Source organism: Pogona vitticeps, chromosome 12 (genome assembly GCF_051106095.1).
Source record: "Pogona vitticeps strain Pit_001003342236 chromosome 12, PviZW2.1, whole genome shotgun sequence".
NCBI lineage: Eukaryota > Metazoa > Chordata > Lepidosauria > Squamata > Agamidae > Pogona > Pogona vitticeps.
Window position 1 is genome coordinate 24361841 of NC_135794.1, and position 19431 is coordinate 24381271.

Here is a 19431-nt window from a genome sequence, read left to right on the forward strand (position 1 = left end):
AAAACATAACACTAAATGAAATCTGTCTAGTGCAGAATAAAATGGAACAATTTCTTCTGACTACTGAGAATCTAGAATTATGTAAGGATCATCTAAAATCACACTTGTCTTTGAATCATCTCACTGCTCACTCTAAGGCTCTGATCACCTGTAATTCTGAGATATTTTACATTAACCAGCCAAGTATGGGTCACTCAGCACCTATGCTTTGGATTATTATTCTTTTGAAGCATTAGTTATCAACTTCGCATTTGATGACATTTCCCTGAATCTCTTAATCCTATTTATTTTTAGGAGATGCTTTGGATAGTGAAATAGGTATGTTACTTGAATAGGAATCAACTATGATCCTTTTATACTAACCAAAGGCAGAAACATAATCAAATTCCCAATATTTTCCGGGAAGGGATTGTAAAGGTAAAGAAGAGAGGAAATGACTTCCAGTGAAATAATCAGGCAGCACCAAGTGACCAGCTGATGATGGGTCAGGAATTAGGAAACAGTTCTCTTCCAAAGAAAGGAAAAGGAAGAGGGGGGGGGGATAAAAGGAGGAAGAGGAGAAGAAAACAATCTATTAAACAGGATGTTATTGAATGCCAAGAATATAAGGAACAACTCCAACCAGCCTGGCAACACGTGTTTCCCTTCATCAGCAGCTCTCCAGCACCTCTGCGATGCTTCAGATTTCCTAGCCTCTTTGATTTCACTGGCATCCAGTTGGTGTAACTCCCTGCGGTTCACCACCGACAACACCAGCTTTCATCACCTGAAAGCTAATAGGAAACCCGCAGCGATTCACTCAAGATCACCTCTTCCTGTACAAGTGCTTGGCTCATTTTCTCTGTCATGGGACATATGATGTTGATAATCATAAGGATGTTAAAAAAAAAAAGGAAGCCTCGGTGGTGAAGTGATGACTCACAGGAGTGCGTTAGGAGGTAGGTCGGGCGTGATGCTGGGGATTTGGAGACCTCAGCTTTATTGGCCATCTGCCAGACCACAGGATGGGGCTTCCATTTTGGCTACTCTCTCTTTTTACTTTATTTCTCTGATTTCTATCCTGTCTTCCCCTCAACAACTGGGAACCAAAGCCGTTTACAAATTGGAAAGCAGACATCAGAGCTTTAAGTTTCACCCCTTATTATTTCGTTTCTCCAAACAAACTGGGCACTAACAGGTGTAATGGGATTTGATGCCACTCATCTTCCATCCTTCTTGCCTCTCCCCTTTTTTTTCTGTTTCTTGCTCTTGAAACTGAGGTTGTAAGCTTCCTAGCATACAATCCTTTCCCTTTTTTTTAAACTTAAGGTTTCTCTGTACCCTGTATGTTAATGGTCAACATCAATCAACCCTCCTCCTCTAACATGCCATTGCCATGTACTCTTGCTTCTTGGCTGTACCCAAAGTTAGCATCAAAGGGCAGTTGTGACACATGGAGATGCATCCCCTTGCACCCGCGTCATTATTCTCACCATTCTTTCCATCACAAGGGGCTCTGGTATTGAGTGACATCTTGCGTTTTAGCTTCCAGAATTCCTACACTCTTTGTGGTTGTCTCTGCCTCTCAGCGTTCTCTGTTATGCGTCCCACAGGGGAATAGATAGAAGCATCCACATGAGCTTGGGTGTGCTTATATCTTTCTCTCTTGAGGAATATTCAAACATAAAAAGACTATCAGAGGGGAAAAAGTCAAAGAGTTTCTGTTCTAGATTTTCAGCTCCATGTCGGGATAGGTTTCTTTAAAAAAAGAAACATCAGAGAAAGAAGAAATAGATGCGGGTCAGTATGTTGGATTTATAGGGTTTCGCACATGAGCCATAAATAGTCAAAACTTGATCAGTCTAGTTCTGTTCTCCGGTCTGTCCTAGCCTAGCAAAGTCTACGATTTTTGAAATAAGGTTAAAAGGTGAGCTGTTATCGAACTGGGCAGGTTTTAAGTGGTCTTCTCCATTAATTTGCGTCTGACATGTTCAGCTTTTCTAGCAGGACAGAGAACTCTTGCCTGCAACGTCAAGCATTTTTTGGATTCTTCTTTGAGAACAATAGCGATTAAAATGCCCTATTTGGTTTTCCCATAACAAAATGAGGTTATGTGTCTTTTCCAGTTGAAGAAAACAAAAAGGACAATTATTAAATTAGGCTTTATGGCTTTTCATTGTGCTGTCATAATTTCTCAAATTTATACTCTAGAACTCACATGTGAATTGCAAATGCTAGGCATTCTAAAACTATTTCCCCATAAATGGAGTTTCTATTTTTCTGTCCCGTTTAATTAAACTCTATGACTGAAAGCACAAACGATTATGTTCTGCCGAGTTCTGAGCTCTCTCTCTCTCTCTCTCTCTCTCTCTCTCTCTCTCTCTCTCTCTGTGTGTGTGTGTGTGTGTGTGTGTGCAGAGAGTGTTAAGCTGAAATCAATTTGGGCAGAATAGAAAGCGGATGAAAAGAGGGAAGCTACTTAACTCCTCCTTTTAGTGAGCTAAAAAAACCATCTTGTCCAAACTACATTTTCACCCACAGGGTTCCAGATCTTAAACATCTCTACTCCAGTATCAATTAATTATGATAAATAAAAGCATTCTTAATACAGGAAATGTGTGGGAATATTACCCCCCACAGCCCATTCAGGCACCACCTGTGATGACAAATGGATGAAAAAGATATTTTCATCTGAGTACCACCATAAAATAAAAAGCAAACCATGTGTCTTTTTTTAACTCGCTCTTCCTGTGCTTTGCCTTCCAAGATATTTAGTCCCCTTTTTTTCCATAAAAGAACTAAGAAGTTTAAATTATTAGCAGCCTGAACGGGTTGCCATCAATTGGAATCAACCTGATGGCACATACGGTAGTTGTTACTATTATTATAAGAGGTATGAAACAGCTGCATTCTTTGCTAGATTGCATTGTAAAAATTAAAAACTTATAACTATCGCATTTCTGTTTAGTGTATATGTCAGTGTTTAGGTCTGTGATGGTTGTTAGGTTTATTCACTGTTGTGTGTTAACTAATTAAACTATTAATTGATATGGGCTGTCGTCCATGGCTGTGTTATGGCATTTAGGAGCTAAGCTGGAGGCAATTAAATCCCATTGGTGATTCCAACCATTCTAATTTATATAGCAACATACATTTTGATTCTTTTTTTTTTTTTTACTCCACTAGGAAGAGTCATTTTATTTTATGTCTTCTGGGTAGGTGTTCTACTCATCACTGTGAAAGTTTTCAACTTTTGGGGGATTATTAAGATGAAACAGGGGCATTGCATGCAAAGACCTTTAGATGAGAGCCTCACTCTGTGGGTGCATGCAGTGAGGGAACTATTCAAGAATGCTTAATATATCTGGGTCAAAACCTGTTTGTCAGTGCTGTGTGTTGCATGAGTATGTAGCTACAGGTAGAGTGAACAGTTTCCACAACCCTAACAAGCCTGGTTCAAAGACAGGCTGGCTACAGGGGATTAAAGATAGGGTGAGGCCTCTTCTGCCGACAAAAATCCTTGCCTCGCAGATCTGCCAGCAGAACTGATGTGCTCGCAAAAGAGTCAAAGAAAGCAGAAGGGGAGAAAGGATGCAACGTGAAAGGAGACAAGCTATTCCAGAGCCACACTTCCTCCACCCCGGGGGTACAGTGACTCTGCCACTGGGCCAAATGAGGGTTTTCCTAAACTAGTTCCAACATCCGTAGCCTGGGAGGTCCTTGGATTCAGCACAGCTTCGGCTGGCCTCGTGTTAGTTCACCGGGCCCACAGCCACCTTGGCTAGCTAGGGCTGCACTCTAAGGCTAAGCACCTAACATCCAGGCTGAATTTGATGGAGCAGCGATGGCTCACAAAGCAGGACTTGTCATGTTTAGCTGTGCATCTTGAGCCCGAGAGAATCATGGGACTGCAAAGCTGGAAGGGACCCTCAGAGGTCATTGAGTCCAGCCCCTGTCAAGGAGGCCAACAGCGGGGGCATTGAAGCCTTCCTCCGCAAGTGGGACGGTTTTCATTCTTTTGTGGTCATAATTCTATTCACATTTCGTTGTTGTTGTTGTTTTTTGAAACCATGTTTAATTTTTAAAAATGGAACTGAATTTAAAAGGGATAATTTAGAGTTCCTAAGACTGTTTTCACCTTCTGAGGTACACTGTCGTCTACACAGCCCTAGTAGAAGGTTATCTTGTCTGACAATGGACTGTATAGCGGGTTATACCTCCCCCCTCCCCAAACAGAGGTGTTTGACTTCTCCATGGCCATGTACGAGTACCATAGATATTTGTGTGTTGGTTTTCTAAACTCTTCCTGATGTGAAGATTTTATTGGAGTAAAAGAACTCACTATATATTAGTCTTTAAATCAAAACTCTGCCTGCCTCTGGACAAAATACTTCTGATTAATTATTTGCTATAAATTTGCTGAAAGCAAAAAGCAAACTCCCTAAAAATATGCCCATTTTGTCTGATGAAGCACATTTACCTTGGCAGTGAGAGGACAGTAGGGGAGCGTCATTTCTGAAAAGGTCTGTCGTAAAAAGTATAACATTGCCTAAGTAAGCGTGCATGACTGAAACACCAAGGAAGAAAACATGTTTCAAGTTACTTTGGCTCGACCATTAATTCTTCCAGGATCATTTCTCTCTCTTTTGGGTATCTAATCGCATTGCTTAGCAAAATACAGAAAGGGGAAGGAAAGAAAGTAAACATCACTAATTGCTAAAGCCTAGCAATTACAACATTTTCCTAACCAGGCTTTCCAAATTTCAACTTTCTTTCCAATTTGTGGAGAAATGGGTGCCTAAGGGCACAGTTTAGGCTCTTAATAGCTAAGAGGTGCAGCTTGCCATGAATGAGGGCAACGGCTGGTCGCCTACAATCAGGCCACAGGCAGACTTTCCAAAATAGCTGTTGAATTTCCTTGCTGTTGCCATCAGGAAGCAGCCAGGCAGCTTTGGAAAGCTCCAAAGCGGGACATGGAGGTAATGGATTTCCCTTGTCGTTTGTCCCCATCACGTGATACTTAAGAGATATACTGTCTTCGCCAATGGAGGTTCTGTTTGGCTATCAGAGCAAATACGTAGCTGCTGGCTGACTCCACGAGTCTGTGCCACTGCTGGAGCAGGGAGCCCAAAAATTTACTATAAGGATGCTGAAATCAAAATGTAACCTCAGCAAAGATGGCCATCGTACATATGGATCATATTTTAACCACTGTTAGACGCATTGCCGATTCCTGTAGTCTGGAAAATCCAGTTCTATCCCCATAGATGCATCCAAACACATTCCCTCTAAGGAGTCCGCAGAGAGAGAGAGAGAGAGAGAGAGAGAGAGAGTTGTTTAGCTCCCCACTGCCTTTTGCCTGCTGCTTTTTCTAGGGACCACTTGCAGCAATTATTCTGACGCTGTTAAAAATAAATGTTCGCCTATTTATGGTGACACACTTTTGAAAGTTATTAATGAGCCTCTCTGAGGGATGTGTGAGTGTGGGAGTATTCCCACTGGTCCGAAGGTATTTTCCCTTTAAACTGACGAAGAACATGCTAAGGCAGCGTGAAATTTCACTCCCTCCCCTCCCAAGTATTCTGCCCAGGACCCGTGCTGTGAAATGCACTGTCAAGGGAAAGCAGACTTCTCAAGAATATTCTTGGCACTCTTGGACACAGGGAGACCGTAAACCTGCCAGATCCCTCCAGCTGGAAGTTCTTCATGGTGAGAGAAACTAAACATGGGGTTGGGCTGACACCGCAGGCTTTTCTATCTGAGGGACCCACTAAAGGAGCATCTCAGGGCAGCCTCGGCAGCTGTTCTCAGCTAGCCTATTTCGAGCGCATGTGAGCCCTCCGCCCGCCCATGAATCAGATCCAAAGTTTTTGCAGCATATTCTCTAGAGCCCACTCTCTTACTCTTGAGCAGCTGGACTCAGCTGCTGATGGGGCTCCACAGCAATGTTGTCAACTGTATCTGCAATGTGTGAAACAATTTATGCGCCAGTAAAAAAATTTTTAAGCACATACAACATCTTCAAGCATTAGAACCTTAGAAGGTCTATCTAGAACAGTGGTTCCCAACCTCGGGTGCCCAGATGTTCTTGGTCTACAGCTCGCAGAAATGTTGGCCAGCACAGCTAATGGAGAAGGATTCTGGGAGTTGGAGTCCCAAGAACATCTGGGCACCCAAGCTTGGGAACCACTGATCTAGAAAGTAGGGGGTCGGGTGAGATTTAAACTTGAATTTTTTTGCATCCCACCCCAGCTAGACACAGCAGGTGAGCTCAATTCTTTGGTTCCCTTAGGAAAGAAAAAAAATCTGCTTACCTAGAACTAAGACCATTAAGTCCTGTTGCTAGACCGCTGTTGCTTAGACCAGTGGTTCTTAACCTTTGTTACTCGGATGCTTTTGAACTGCAACTCCCAGAAACCCCAGTCAGGACAGCTGGTGGTGAAGGCTTCTGGGAGTTGCAGTCCAAAACTCCTGAGTAACCCAAGGTTAAGAACCAGTGGCTTAGACCAAGGTCCTGTTGCTAGACTCAGCGGGAGAGCACACCCACTGAATTGACTGCTGAATGGTAAATTAATGCACACATCCCATGGAGTCAGTTTCCCTCTAGCTGGGACTAGTAAAAAGGTGGTGGCAGGTGAGGCTCTAGAAATTTGCTTAAACTCCCCACAAAACAGATTTCCTGGGGTTACTTGGATCGGTTTTCTTGTAGGAGCCAGTTGTAGTTTATTTTATTATACTGTTTTTATTCCATTTTTATTGTTAGCTGCCCAGAGTAGACATGTGTCTAGATGGGTGGGGTATAAATTTAATTAATAAATAAATACTGTCCTGGGTGGCCTTGGCAGCCAGATGAGTGGCATAAAAATCAATTGGTCAAGCAATCAAACAAATAAATACATAAATAAATGCATAAATAAATAAATAGTTTGGACGCACTGTAAAAGGATCCCCCCCCCCTTCCTCTGCCTCATGTTCCTATAGCATCTGGACATCCGTCGTGGACCATCTCCCTGGTCTGCCTATAAACAGCCCGGGGGCCTCTCTTTCCTCTCCACCTCCTCCATCCTTTATAAAAGGTTCATCTCAGAGCTTCCTTTCTTCTGGGGTGCCCAGGGTTCTTCTTTGGAGGGGGGAAGAGGATGCTTAGTAATATCATTCCGCCCCCCCAAATTCCTTAGCCAAGAAACCGCTTTGCATCACAGTCGGTAAATGATGATGCACCCCAAACAAGCCAAGTGTAAAAACAAGCCTGTTTTTGAAAACGATCAGAAGAATATTGCCCAAACGTTAAGAAGGATTTACAGTCCAAGTCTAGGATAGGGTCTTCCTCTCAGGCAGAAGCACAGAAAAGCTCCACATGAGTGAATATAGTAATCCTCTTTGAGCAACAGAACTGGAAGGGACCCGATGGATCACGGAGTCCAGCCCCGTCCAGGAGGCCCAATTGGGGGAATCAAAACTCGCAACCTCGGGCTCCGCAGCCATGTAAGATAGTGGGTGTTAACAACCTCTTTTAAAAATTCAGGCGTTTCTAATTCGAAACAGGAGGGCAAATATCAAACAACAGCTGCCTATGTTTCCTAGAGTATTCCAGACATGAATTTTTTATAAAAAGTTGTTGAATACAATTTAGCAAGGTGTTTATAATACAAAATATGCTTTCTCTGCAGCCTGAGAAAGCAAACAGTTGGGATTTTGTAACTAAATTATGGGAAAACAGCTGGAGATGTTTTGTGGGAAAGAAAGTGATATTCTGTTGGGTCTTGTGTAGTGCCAACTCACTGCAATAAATCATGGAGAGCAGAGAGGAATGTAGGATGTTTTACTTGTTTTTTTTAAAAAAATTTAAAAGAGAGTTGAAAAGCAAGTGAAAAGGAAAGCGCATGAAGAGGCAGGTGAATGTCGTCCATCTCCAAACACCTGCTTAAAATTCTGAATTGGGTTGAACAAGCATTGGTGATCAGTTTTTAGCTCTCAGTGCCCCTGGGGGGGGGCACCAGCCACCAACAAGCACCACCTCCAAACCCTTTCCTGGAGAAGGAAGGAAGCCCCTTGATGATCATTTCTGTTTCCAGAAGCTCACCTCTTGTCTGTTTTGCAGAGAAAAGCTAGCCTCCTTTGGAAGGCCGAAACCTAAGATTTAGGGGCAGGTCGGTCCTGATGATGCTGAAGGAGGTAAACGCTTAACTAGGAGTCACAAAGCAGTCATTTATGCGACAAGCTGACAATATAGTGACTCAGTGATGGACTTTAAGAGGCAACATGTGAACTCTGGCGGCAGCAGCAGCAGCAGCAGCATCTCTAGAGCAAGCTAGCTAATGGAAAATACAAGGTCTTCAGAATTAACCCCCAAACCCAGGGTTTCTAGCTTGGCAGCATCCATTTAATTTGAGATTGCAAGCCCAACTTTGGGATTCAGAGCCAAAGACGAGGCCACACGACCAAGCCAGGAGACAAGTCTCAGGGCGAGAAGAAGCCCTGGAGGGAGAGAACGTTGTATTTTTGTTTCTGAGCTAACGTTCGAACAGGTCATGTATTCTCTCTCTAAATCATATTGATCAAAGCCCAGGGAGGTAGACAGCTTTTTCATCCTTGGGTTTTGCAAATAAGTCTGTACTGAGGAGAAGGATGTATATGCTCGGCAATGGAATGCATTTTGGCCAGTGCAGGCAGCACCTGGCCGTCCGCATCACAAACACACCAGAGAGATTCACGGTTTCCCTTTGCATCAAAGCCTCTGTCGGAGGGTGCAGCTCACGTTTCCATTAAAGACTTGTGGCAGAAGCTGCAGAAGGATGGATTGAATTACTGCATCCTTTGGCTGCCCTGCCTGTTCTTTCTCCTGTGCCAGCGCCACCCACATTTTTCTTCTACTGTCTGCCTGTGAACCTAAGAGGGGAAGGGTGGTTTTGGATCCTGTCCACTGGCCGAATTCTTGCGTTCATCATCATAGTTTATGGTGGTACAGGGTGGCCAGCATCCAAGATACCAGCAATTTCTCTCCTCTGAATCATCTATATAAACTCTCTACATTAAGTTCCCAACTCCTTTTTCCCCCCTTCTTCTTCCCAACCTCCTCCACCCGGATTTATAGCTGAGATTGACCCCTGGTCTTTAAAGAAATGCATAGATCAACCCATCCCATAAGAAACAAGTGGACGTATTTTGGTCATCGGTAAACTCAGAGCTTCACAACTGATTTGGTTTTTAGTTATAAGATCTTGAGATTGCCTTCTAACAAAAATGTGTAGAAGATGGTTGATTATATGCTTAAGAGAAAGGTACAAAACAAGTCCAATGAAAATAGTAATTTAAAACTACATAATAGGCAGTTGTTTTTTTCCCTTTCTCCTGGATTGCATTACCCTTGAGGAAGCTGATGTCTGAGTCAATAATACAAGAGAAATGTGGATCGCAGTTATGAACGCATTAAAAAGAAGTCCTCATGGGTTTAACTGTGAACTCTTTACAGTTACCTAGAGTAAAGCCTACAGAATTTAGGAGTACTAGTTTATGAGTGAATATGCATATAATTAAATGGCTCGTGGTCCTAAGCAGCCCGTTATCTTTCAGCCTGAGAGTGTCAAGAATCAAGTTTGCTGAGATAAGTCACATGGAACGCTTTGCACCCTGAACTCTGCCGTACCGTCTGAAATATAGTGCATTTTGCAACATAGCTGTCTAAATCATCTGGATGTTGTTCTGATGGTCCGTAGTTCTATCTTGTAATTCCTACTAAGTTCTGCGGGTGCGTCACTCTGTTCTGCATTCCTGTTAACATCCGCTGCAAATAGTGAATTTGCCGCATTTCTTGGTGTAACCAAAATTACACAACCGTAAACAGTCTTTTTATCAGCCTAACCGAAACAATCCCAACCACCCCTCAGTTAGTGCTGAACGTAAGTGACAAACCAAGGTGTTCATCATCCATCGCTGCACCTGCAGTTGGAAAAATAAGCCCCATGGCTTTTTACTGGTAGCAGGCACCAGGCGCTTCCATATTGGTTGTGCTTTGTAGGCATTTCTGTTGACTTGCATGCCATTCTGAAGTCAGCTGTCAGTCCAGAAATCAGCTATTCAATATTTAAAGCAAGGCAGAGGGTAAACCGGAAGGGCCGGAGGCCCAACTTTGCATCCACAAAACTCCCTAAGGGTTGCACAGCCTCGCAAATGAGCAAAACATGCCCCCCCTCAAAACCAAAAAGTGTTCCACCTTCAGTTTCCTCCCCCATGTTACTGCAAAGTCACCACCCTCAAAGCTTGCATGAGACGAAGAGGGAGTAGCTGCAGACCCGACATAATCTCAGGATGGGACGTGGGCTGAGCGAAAAATGGCCTCCCCCATATATCCTGGACTGGCTTCCTCTGCCATCCAATAAGCCGAACTTTCCCATACAAGTTCTGTTCTAGCGAAGTTCATCTTCACTTGCCTTGAACGCTTGGCTTCATGAATCTGAAACTGTCACAGATCAATAGGGCATATTGGTTTCATTGTTGGTTTTGTTGCTTCTCTGCGAGTTGTGCGTGCAGTTGTCAGCCACATCTGCGAATAACTGGTTCCAAGTTTTCAGCACCATTTGTTACACTGGGAAGTTTTTCCATGCATACAAATGATGTCATCTGTTATGAAACCATTGTAGGCGAACAACGCAGCAGCTATAGAAATTAGAGGCTGTTGTGTCCTTAATGGGCTCTCATTGACATTATTTGTCCTCAGGTGACTAGTTTTTTTTAATTTATCTTTTTGCTATTTTAGTATTTGAGGGCCACCATAACTAGATATGTCAGTAGACAAGTTGTTTAACTTAAAAGGGACATGGACAGATATTTGACATTTGTTAAAGTATAATAGACTTGACAATTGAGCAAGGAAAGCAGGGAAGTGGTGAAAGTGTTTATTTGGTCTAGATTTCCTGGACTGGGAAAACAATTCTCTTACATCTATAAGCAAAACAATCAATTTATTTAGCCGCTTGATTCTTTTGAGTATGGGTAATAGTGTTGAGTGAGTGAAATATGTTCTTATTTGGCCGGATCGTGCACGCTACATCAAACAAAACAACGTGACTTTAACACTTCATAAAGTATTTATGAAAACATAATTATCGAGATCTTCCACATATTCCAGACCAAAAGGAAAGGAGAAATGTCACTGAAGTAAGCTGTAAAAACAGACCAAATTCACAGAGGTAGGTCAAGACCTCAGTGTGAAGTGCTTCTCCTCCCATCTCTGCTGTCACTTCCACTTTTAGATTAGCAATCATTTATATAAATGTTTTGGTTGTTGAAAAAAAAATGCCATGTTTGTGATCTAGGTGATGCCAGTCTCGTATGCTCAAGGCTGTTGTTACACTTGTACTGAAAGCTACCAACACACTTCTTTCCCTTATTTCAGTGGCATTGAGATATGTGACAGTGATTGAGTGACACCTCACTAGAGCAGGTGCCCATGTGACAAAAAGATTTAGAATGTCAAACCTCGATTTCATAAGCCATGTTCTGACCCTAATTGGAAGTTGGTTAGTTAGTAGCCTTGAGATGACAACACGGTTTCCTGGATAATGTTTAACAGGAAACTGTGGTTTAAGAAACCACTACAGAAATACCAGAACTGAGCACTTGAGGGCAGGGAGGAAAGACAGAGTGAAGAACAGTTTATACAAGGAAAAGGTTTATTCCAATAAACCATGATATACAGTATTAGAATCAGACCATTTCATCTGAATCATCCTACTGATGAAAGTCTTTCTTCATCTTACTGAAGAAAGACTCCAAAGAAGGGGAAAAAAATGAGGGATTGATTGGAGAGGTCATGGTTTCGTCTCACATCTGTTTCATGGGAGTGGCTTTTGGCTCTTACCCTTTACTTCGTTTTCCAAATTAAAGAGCAGTTATTTATGTTGGCTGCAGTATGATTTCATTGGGCTCTTGATAATCTGCTCATTATTCATCAAGTTTATTCCCTAAACGCCAACATGATGGCCAAAAAGAAGCTCCACTAGTAAAAGCAGACATCCTTGTTCATACCCTACGCCAACCGTGATGATGGCGGGTCAGCACTGAATGCCATTTTAAATCACTCATCATAATTATAGGGGCCTTAAATGGTCACCCGGGGCCAACAGTGTCAACATGTAACTTTAGAAATGTAAAAGATATCGATCCTTCCTGTGGTAAATGAGAATGGCCAGGTCCACATGCCTCAAAGCCATTTCCTATGGTAAATATCTATACCCTTGGATTTCAGCGTGAGAGCTGTTTGCTATTATCCTGTGGTATTTCAGGTGACCCATGCCATAGTTAATGGAGGTCCATATCGTACAGATCAGGAGTATTGCCAACACCAAAGTGCAATCCATCATATCGCTGGCAACTGGTAAGGCATTCACATGCCAAAAAGGGGGTGGGTGGGAATCCCAGCCCCATTCCATAACTCCACAATTTGGCTGACCTACATGGCTTCTATAGCCTAATAAATCTGCTGTAATGCTGAGCAAAGCTGAACCCAAAGCCACCCTCCTCAGAGCCAACGCAACCAGGAGGACTTATGGGTGAGGGGCTGACCAAGTCTCTTAAGCACAGCTGGACTCTTGGGGAGCCCCTTCACTCCTCTGGGTCCCCAGACAGGGAGACAAATCTCAGGGCAAAGCAGGGTGGGAGGAGGGAGAAAAGGTCCATTTTTTCCTGTGGTAATTTCTGTGGAGGCCTTCATGTCAGACTGCCCACCTCCTGCCGGCTCCCAGCTGGGTGCAGAAATGTTTGCAGGCATGTCATGTATGTGGTACTTGGTTAGGGAGTAGCTTAGGAAGCCCGCACGGTCTGTCTCAGTCTCCACCTGCACACAGAGGCACGAGTTGCTTCGCCATCCAAAGGCTTGCTTCCAGTGAGATGACAGGTGCCTTACGTGACATCCGAAAGGAGAGAACTTTGTCGTGGCTTTTGGCTCCGAAATACCAGGGGATGAGAAAAAAGCTATGGCCTGTCCACCCTACTTCAAGGGCACAGCCATAGGGGGAAAACAGTGATGTTTCAGCCCCTAAAAAAGCAGCTAGGATTTTGATCCTTTGGCTAGGTCCCTCCAGCCCGCCTCTCATCAGTGAAGTGGTTTACGTGGCTGAGCTGTACCCGGCTAGAACGGAGCCTTGTTAACAGACAAGGGAGGCTATTGGCAACATGTGGATGCAACCCCCCTGGCCAGGTTACTGAGAACTTGCTGCCTATGCCTGGTCAGCCAGAAAAGCCCAGGTGTTTGCTTGCTGTGTTGGCGGTGGGCTGCTGGACATGCGTTTGCCTGAGCGCACTGGGCTGTTTGTCCAGGTGTCAGATGAACAGTAGACCAGCGCTGAGTCAAGTCCAGTGGCTTTGCCCAAAGAGTTTTGCTCCTCTGTCTGGTGGCTTTTCAACACTCAGTTTTTGCAGGCAGGATGGAGGGTCAGGGAGGGGGAATAGCAATCATAAATCCCCAGGTCTACAGTTATTTCATGGAACAAATGCTCCTTCTAGATAACCCTCGTACCACCTTTGAGGAGGCAAGAGGGCCAACACTTTCCATGGACTGCACTTGGGTAGGAAACAGAGCAGCCTTGAGCCCTGGGAGAACAGTCCCCAGGGCCAAGGCTGGGTTTTCCCTCTTCCCTCTGCCTTTGTGTAGCTCCGTTTTTAGGTGGTATTGCTAGAGCTCATCGTCAGGTTCACTCAAGTCCTGTTTGGGTGTTGTCCCTGAATCCATTTAGGGTTAAATGAGTTGTAAAGTTGCCTGCCTGATTCTCCTTTAATGTTGGGTGTTTCTGGGAAGCATGCCCTGTGCTGCCACTAAACTTAAGAGACTTCGCCCTCACACCCCTCAGTATCTTTGAGGTCACCCCTTTCCTTCCTGATGCTTTCTTTGGTAGCTGCCTTTCCTCTCTCCTCCATTTTCTGCTCTCTGAAGACTGACAGGTGGAGTTGTGGCTCCACACTATATATATACAAAAGGAGAAAGCAATGAATTGTAAATAAAAAAGGTTTCTTTGGTCTCCTAAACCAAGAAGCATCCAGACTGGCCATTTCCGCTTTTCCAAAGGAAAGTGTTGAACACGGTAGATCTCTCTGTGCGTTTCACTAAAAAGAGAATAGCTAGCACTTATTTAGCCCTTTGGGGATTCTAGCATCATCTGAATATAGAGCACATGTGATCTTTGATTGTCTATGCAACTGACATGCAGCCATTTAAAGTAAGAACACATCGTTATGAACCAATGTTTTAAACAGGTGCAATAATATTTAGAAGTAGGAACCTCCCCACCATGGATGCTGCTCTACCCCTCATATCCCTGCAGCGTTTACATCTAAAAGTCGAGCCTCATTGATCATTTAGCACAGCATGAACAGCATTCATGGCAAGTGGTGCCTTAACATGGTCTACAGATGTTCCCTCATTATTTGAAAAGAATATGGAAATTTTGCCAGACAAAAGGGCCTGTCATTGTCATGACAGATGACAAGTGTAAAGTGTAATTTATTCTTCTATTGTTCTTTTTCATGGGCTTGCATTCCCCCCCCAGTTATTTATGAAGTTTAAAATTAAAAAACCCACAAAATGTGCACTCTGTATGTAGCTGATGGCATTTTCATTGTTGTAAAGAAATAAGTATTAGAAAAATGGGGCATTAACTGGTATAAGAAATACATAATTAATACCTAGAACTTTTTTTTAAAAAAAAGTCACATGAGGCAGGCATCCTTCAGTCTCGAAAGAATATGGTGTCGTGCTCTGTATGGAGGACTTGGAACAGCATCTAGTGTGGCTGAAGAGGCCAATTCGAGAGTGGCAATCTCTTCCACACTGAAGACAAATCCAATCTGTCCCCTGTCCAGCTCCCTGGTTTTGCTGCTTTTGTGACTTCCTCTTTGCCTCGGCCTGCTGGACAAGGGTCTCTTCAAATTGGGAGAGGCCATGAAGCACTGCCTGCCTCCAGGCTGAACGGTCAGATGTCAGGGTTTCCCATCTGTTGAGGTCTATTCCTAAGGCCTTCAGATCCCGCTTGCAGATATCCTTGTATCGCAGCTGTGGTCTCCCTCTGGGGCGATTTCCCTGTACTAATTCTCCATACAGGAGATCCTTTGGAATCCGACCATCAGCCATTCTCACGACGTGCCCAAGCCAATGTAGACGCATGTCTACGTTGGCTTGGGCACGTTCATACTATTCATATAGTCTATTCATATACACTATTCATATAGTCACATTAATATATTGAATATGAAAAGAGACCCGTATTTCAGGCATTTTGCACCTGATAGCATATAATGATAGCCACTCACAATCAGGCCTTTCAGCTGACAGATCAACTTTGCTTAACTATTTTGTGCAACAACGTGATGCAATTTGAATAAGAATGCTTTCCAGGGACACATTTTTGTATATTAGCTGCTTCACCTTGTATTTTTGCAGTGGTGCGAAATCCAAAATGCACAGCTTTGTCATGCCTGTGTTCCACGCTCTACCCGTCTTGTTACAATCTGCTTTGCTTAGCACAGCTCTAACTGAAAGCAGAAACCCAGCACATGTTCCGGCTTTAGGAATCTGTAGCATTAACCATGAGAAAATCCAGACCTGATGCTGGCGGTGATGTCACAGTTCCAACCCCCGTTCCTTTAAAATGCGAGGCTGACACAGACAAATTGGTTTCCCTGAATTGCCTTGGATGACTTCAGTTAGAAAGACTTTGCATATCACCTACTTCAGTTTAGCTTACAAGATTAGCCTAATAGATTTTAAAATGTGAGACTTTTTTTTCTCTTCGTGAGGGTCTGAATTGTGAGCAGGGGGAGGTGGCTTCCTCTGAGCCTTGACTCTTCTGAAATGAGGCCCAATCTACTTTTTGTCATTCTTTTCTGGATGCTGAGCCCTTCACGAGGCACCTTCCACTCCCTAGGGCCCACTGCTGTCCTCTCCTACCTTGGTACATGTCCTTCTTGCTTTGGATGCCTGAACAGCTTCTGTTAGAGAAACTGTCCTCCGAGAAGAATAAAAATCACTTGCTTTGGGCAGTAGAGAGTGAGAGGTTTGGAAGTGTTCAGGGGGGGGGGATTTTAAGGCTTACAAGGGTTCAAAAGACCTGGTTCCCAGCAGATTTCTCTAAACGGCCTATTTTACAAAATTCAGGCCATCGTGCCCCCTAAGCAAATAAGGAGCATCACATCCAGGCGAGCACAGAAGCATGAAGATACAAAGTGGCTGGAGAAGGAAGGGAAACCCAAGCCTTTTGTTCAGAAATCTGGGGATGACTTCCATCCCCAGATGTGGTGATAATTATTAATTCCATCAGTTTCTTCTGAAAAAAAAGGACAAGTTCTTGTCCCTGTGAGCTTACATTTACATTTCAGCAGAAGGTAAAGAGCTAGAGCTGCCCATCCCTGTTTAAAAGAACAGGGTCAGGGCTCCAGTGCACTTATTGGCAAGTAACTTATTGAGCCTTCGCTTGCTGGATAGCTCAATGGAATGAACAGGGGTAGGGAGTTCCATTGCCGCCGCCCCCCCCCCCCGTGCCTCCCAAGTGAAAAACTAGCCTGGGTAGCCTTGGGCAAGCTACACAGCCCCAGGGTGCCCTGCCCACCAAGAGGGAATGGTGAGTCACACATGAGAGTAAAACCCTAGATGGGACTGCTATAAATCAGAAGCAACTTGACACACCACTTAATGGTGATTCATTAGGGCTGAGGTTAGGGTAGTGGGATAAAATTAAATGTCTTTCCTGTTTCTAGCTTTTACATCTTTCACCTATACTCTTCCTCTCACTGACAGCTTTGCCATGTGTCAGCGGCAATAGGATGAATCGGTGAATACAAATTAGAATAAATGGTCCTTTGTTGTGATGTCTATTTTCAATTGAATGTGCACAGCAAAAATAAATAAATAAATAAATAAAATAAAATAAAATAAAAAATCTTCAAGGGTAACAGTGTGAGAGGCACTTCTCCTTGCTCAATCATATGTTGATTTTCCAATGTGCACAGACAGACACACAGTATTGTTGCGGTGCACACTGTGTGCTAACGCATCCCTAGCCAACTCTGTTTCCCCTCTTCTGGAAAAAAAAACCCTGTTGACCGCTCTTGATGGCCATCCGGGTTTCTATACAGCATAGCAGCATGAATCTAGTGGGACACGAGTTTGTGGCTTTCACAAAATACATGGGCAGATAGGAGGGGTCATGATCTCAAAGGGACTTGCTCCAGACTGAGGGTGTCTCAGGTCATCACCCGTATTCAGGAATCCCAGCGTACCTATGCAGGCATGCAATCTCTGAGGGCTTCCCCATTTTTTAAAAAAACCTGGTCTGGTGCATGTGGAGCCCACCAGCTCTTGCTAACCTGGAGCTTTCACTCACCAAAAGACAGGATGGCCAGTGAGGAGGGTGGAGAGGAGTAGTACTTCAAGAGCATCAAGATCGTGGTCCCTTTCCCTACCTCAAATGGAGGAAAGCCCCTCGAGACCCTGTTTCTTGTCCTTTTTGGCCTGCAGAATGACCACCCATCCTTTGAAACACAGTGGGAAGTGCGCTGTGTGCTTCAGAGCACCTGCAGAACTTTAGAACGAGGGGTCTTGGCTTCAGAACAGGATTGCAGAATTAAACTCAGGGGACACATCCTGTCCTTTTGAGAGGAGGTGTCCATCCGAGAGAAGTTCAGCCAGATTAACGGAGCGACTTGTTGAAACAGATGCAATAGGGTCTGCTTCTCATATTGGATGTGACTGAGGCAGAAATGGCAATTCAAAGTTCCCTTCCCTGTGATGTGTGTTTCAACTATATGTTGTGTCTCAAAGGATGAAAAACATCCTTTATATACAGTACAAAGGAAGGCTGCAGGGGCTTCTACAAAAAAATACACTGCATTTAAATTTATCGTAGCTTATGTTTACCAAACTGCTACAGAACGTGCAGGGCTTTGTCTTTTGTAACATCTAACTCCACAAGAAGGAGTTTTTCCCCTTTAGAGTTTAAAGCGTTGGCTCATTCCAAATGGTGTCTTTTTAAAAGACACCGAGGTAGTACTGAATTGATAGTTAACTCAAGGAGGAAGAATTCAAGAAAAGTACTTTAATCAGGATGGCGTGCCAACAATGCATCTGGAGAAATAGTATGCAACTGGTGATTAAGTCATAAAACATGACTATCATTTTTGTTTCAGTTTTGCAGGAATGAGAGAGCACTTATTCTGTCTAAAGTATAGTAACAAACCTTCACAACCTGGCAGAATAATGGGGGGTTGCTTGCAAAAAGATAGAGTAAAGGATATCCAGACTCACTCTGTAGGTTACTAATTTCCCCATTATAGGTCAAAATCATGGGTGGAGGGACGGGAAAAGGTTAGTTTTATCCTGATAATAAAGGACTGTGGATAGTTTTGAAATGTTGTTTCAGGTTTTGCATACTGTCGGGACGCTTTGGGGTTTTTTCATTTAAGGAAAGTAGCTTCGAAATGTAGGGAAGTCCTGATAGGAAGATTTAGACACGTTAAACTGTCCTTACTTACAAATAGTTTGCATACGGCAAGCATTCTTGCACGTTCCTTAAGCATTTTATGCGCATGGAGCTGTGTGGAGTGAGACTTTAACACTTAAGTGCCTTCATTCACTTGCTGTAATAAGCTTTTTCTGCTAAGAGCAACCAGCTGCAGGTACAGTAATATGTTGGTAGACATGCTAAGAAAGATATTATTTAAAACGGCACATTTCAAAATCAATACGAAAAATTCAGTAGTAAGACAAACCAGAAGGCATTTAGCTGTGAGAATGGTCAGTGTGCTCTGATATAACTGGGACACACCGTAAATTGCAACTTTAAAAAATAATTCTGATCATAGGTGCAGACACCAAACTTTCACTGCATGCTGGAAAAGAATGGTTACTTACTGTAGTTGTTGTTCTGCTCGAGCACTCCTTTTATTTTCCCTCTCTTATCAATCTTGATATACCACTGAGTCCGACAGAAAAGTCTCCTCACCCTGACATTGCCCCCTTCCATATAATCGTAACTTCTGGTATGTCGTTCTGGGGAGGAACAGTTTGCAGATGCAGCCATTTGCTCTGGAGTCATCTCATTGCAAGCTAAGGATACGTTGCTCACAAGGAAGATAAGGTAAAAGTATGATCTGTAGAGCAAGACTGGCAGGATCCATGTCAACATCCATTTGTGCATTATAGTGCAGTGTTCTGGGTGCGCTCGAACAACATAATGAAAAAAAAATCCGTCTTCTGTAGATTGCCGACCTGCCCTCTTGTCTTCCCCTTGAATGGTAAAGTGATTTAGCCTGTGAGAACTCCAGTCCTGGTGGCTTGTAATATACAGGTAACTTTTTTTTTCAGCCAGAATATCCGTTAAAGAAACAGGTAGCCATACGCCAGGTTGGTGTGACCTCCTTTGCTACTTGCGTTCAGTGCGCGTGCTGAAAGCAAAAGATCTATGA

General features: G+C 43.5%; 2 protein-coding genes across 4 annotated transcripts in view; one reads left to right on the top strand and one right to left on the bottom strand.

Annotated features, from left to right (window-relative positions):
• The window catches only part of FAM227B (family with sequence similarity 227 member B), a 66053-nt gene that overhangs the window by 26820 nt on the left and 19802 nt on the right, over window positions 1-19431 (top strand). The window lies entirely within an intron of this gene.
• The window catches only part of FGF7 (fibroblast growth factor 7), a 37555-nt gene that overhangs the window by 8861 nt on the left and 9263 nt on the right, over window positions 1-19431 (bottom strand). The window contains exon 2 of the mRNA XM_020790089.3: window positions 18878-19410. Coding sequence (XP_020645748.1) covers window positions 18878-19163 — 286 coding nt within the window. The 5' untranslated portion in view covers window positions 19164-19410. The remainder of the gene's footprint in view (window positions 1-18877; window positions 19411-19431) is intronic.